The 2,741-nt window shown below is 53.6% G+C and overlaps 1 protein-coding gene across 1 annotated transcript in view; it reads left to right on the top strand.

Moving 5' to 3' along the window:
- The first annotated feature begins 9 nt into the window (after positions 1–9).
- The window catches only part of KEAP1 (kelch-like ECH-associated protein 1), a 10,793-nt gene continuing 8,061 nt past the window's right edge, over positions 10–2,741 (top strand). The window contains exon 1 of the mRNA XM_011994476.1: positions 10–1,278. Coding sequence (XP_011849866.1) covers positions 640–1,278 — 639 coding nt within the window. The 5' untranslated portion in view covers positions 10–639. The remainder of the gene's footprint in view (positions 1,279–2,741) is intronic.

The following is a 2,741-nucleotide window of genomic DNA, read 5'->3' as shown; positions in this document are numbered from 1 at the left end:
AAAAAACTGCACCTGATTCTCACATTGTCACAATGCTGTTGTAATTGTCTTCATGAAGCTGATTTTCCAGGTCTTGCTTATTTTAGTTTATGATTGTTCCTCCCCGCAGGTGTCAGCTCCAGCAGGTAGGATTTTTGTGTGTTTTGCTCACTGCTGTGTCTTCAGCACCCAGATCAGTGCCTGGCATACAGTAGGTGCCCAACAAATGGTGAGGCGAATGAAGGAATGAGCCCGACATGCTCTAGAAAGGGAAAGGCCACCAGATTACTGAAACAGAGTGATCAAAGGGAAGAGGTGGCAGGGGCTAATTGCGTAGGGCTTTGCAGGCTGTTGAGGAGTTCAGTTTTACTAGGTACTGTGGGAGGCATTGGAGGATCCAGAGCAGGGGAGAGACATGACCTCATCTATGTTTTAAGATGGGCTCTTGGGCTGGTCAGGTCAGGGGGATGTTTGCAAATTTGCAAATGGACTCTGCTTCACCTACTCTGCAGGAAAACTGACCTAGGAATTGCTTTATCTTACAAAAGGAGACCCTGCAGGTGCTGGCCCAGCCCCAACCCATGCCCCCTGCCCTGTGCTCTCTCCCCTCCAGGCCCCTGAGTGCCAGAGGTGGTGGTGTTGCTTATCTTCTGGAACCCCATGCAGCCAGATCCCAAGCCTAGCAGGGCTGGGGCCTGCAGCCGATTCCTGCCCCTGCGGTCACAGTGCCCTGAGGGGTCAGGGGACGCGGTGATGTATGCCTCCACTGAGTGCAAGGCGGAGGTGACGCCCTCCCAGCATGGCAACCGCACCTTCAGCTATACCCTGGAGGATCATACCAAACAGGCCTTCGGCATCATGAACGAGTTGCGGCTCAGCCAGCAGCTGTGTGACGTCACACTGCAGGTCAAGTACCAGGACGCGCCTGCCGCCCACTTCATGGCCCACAAGGTGGTGCTAGCCTCATCCAGCCCCGTCTTCAAGGCCATGTTCACCAATGGGCTGCGGGAGCAGGGCATGGAGGTGGTGTCCATTGAGGGTATCCACCCCAAGGTCATGGAACGCCTCATCGAATTCGCCTACACGGCCTCCATCTCCATGGGCGAGAAGTGTGTCCTTCACGTCATGAACGGCGCTGTCATGTACCAGATCGACAGCGTTGTCCGTGCCTGCAGTGACTTCCTAGTGCAGCAGCTGGACCCCAGCAATGCCATCGGCATCGCCAACTTCGCCGAGCAGATTGGCTGTGTGGAGTTGCACCAGCGTGCCCGGGAGTATATCTACATGCATTTCGGGGAGGTGAGCGGGGAGGTGGGGCTGGGGGCAGTGTCAGGAGAAGGACCAGGGATGGATGAGTGCTCATCACTGTCTCCCCTTGAGATGTGAAGGCAGGAACCTGGAGAAAAAGGAGGTTCTGGGCTGGGCACAGTGGTGTAGTCCCCACAGTTTGGGGGGCCTAGGTGGGGGGATTGCTTGAAGCCAAAAGTTCAAGACCAACCCGGGCAACATAATGAGACCCTGTCTCTAAACAAACAAACAAATAAACAAAAAACAACTGGGGGCCGGGCGCGGTGGCTCAAGCCTGTAATCCCAGCACTTTGGGAGGCCGAGGCGGGCGGATCACCTGAGAATGGGAGTTTGAGACCAGACTGACCAACATGGAGAAACCCCATCTCTACTACAAATACAAAAAAATTAGCCGGGTATGGTGGCGCATGCCTGTAATGTCAGCTACTCGGGAGGCTGAGGCAGGAGAATCGCTTGAACCCAGGAGGCGGAGGTTGCTGTGAGCCAAGATCGCACCGTTGTACTCCAGCCTGGGCAACAAGAGCGAAACTCAGTCTAAAAAAAAAAAAAAAAAACTGAGGCCAGCCGTGGTGGCTCACGCCTGTAATCCCAGCATTTTGGGAGGCTGAGGTGGGTGGATCAGCTGAGGTAAGGAGTTCGAGACCAGCCTGGCCAACATAGCGAAAACCCATCTCTACTAAAAATATAAAAATTCGCCAGGCCTGGTGATGCGCGCCTGTAGTCCCAGCTGCTCAGGAGGCTGAGGCAGGAGAATCACTTGAACCCGAGAGGCGGAGGTTGCAGTGAGCCGAGATCAAGCCACTGCACTCCAGCCTGCACGACAGAGCGAGACTCAGTTTAAAAAAAAAAAAAAAATTAAAAAACAACTGGGGTTCTGAGTTCCTTGTCTACGCATGTGGGGACACTGGTGAACAGCTGGGGAAGGTGAGGTCTTCATGTGTCTCTGGGCTCCCTAGTTTCTCTGGGGTCAAAGGTGGGGACAGAGTGCAGTGAAAAGCAGGCAAATCCTGGGGCAGCCCAGCCTTTCGGACAGTCAGCAAATGTTTATTGGACACCCGTGACAGGCTGCAAGCTGTAAGCCTGAACCTTAGTCATGTTTTCTTTGGTCCACGCAATGTCTTTACCATTTTTGGTTTCATTTTCATTTCTCTGAAGGAAATTATCTATAGAAATTGATAAGAGAGGGCAGGGCCTGGTGGCTCACGCCTGTAATCCCAGCACTTTGGGAGGCTGAGGCGGGTGGATCACCTGAGGTCAGGAGTTTGAGACCAGCCTGACCCAATGTGGTGAAATCCCATCTCTATTAAAAATACAAAAAAAACTAGCCAGATGTGGTGGCATATGTGGTGGCATAGTCCCTGCTACTTGAGAGGCTGAGACAGGAGAATCGCTTGAACCGGGGAGGTGGAGGTTGCAGTGAGCCGAGATCGCACCATTGCACTCCAGCCTGGGTG

The sequence above is a fragment of the Mandrillus leucophaeus genome, unplaced genomic scaffold, assembly GCF_000951045.1.
Source record: "Mandrillus leucophaeus isolate KB7577 unplaced genomic scaffold, Mleu.le_1.0 Scaffold112, whole genome shotgun sequence".
In the NCBI taxonomy this organism is placed as follows: Eukaryota; Metazoa; Chordata; class Mammalia; order Primates; family Cercopithecidae; genus Mandrillus; species Mandrillus leucophaeus.
Note: the sequence above shows the minus strand (reverse complement) of the source record. Positions and strands in the feature narration are given on the sequence as shown.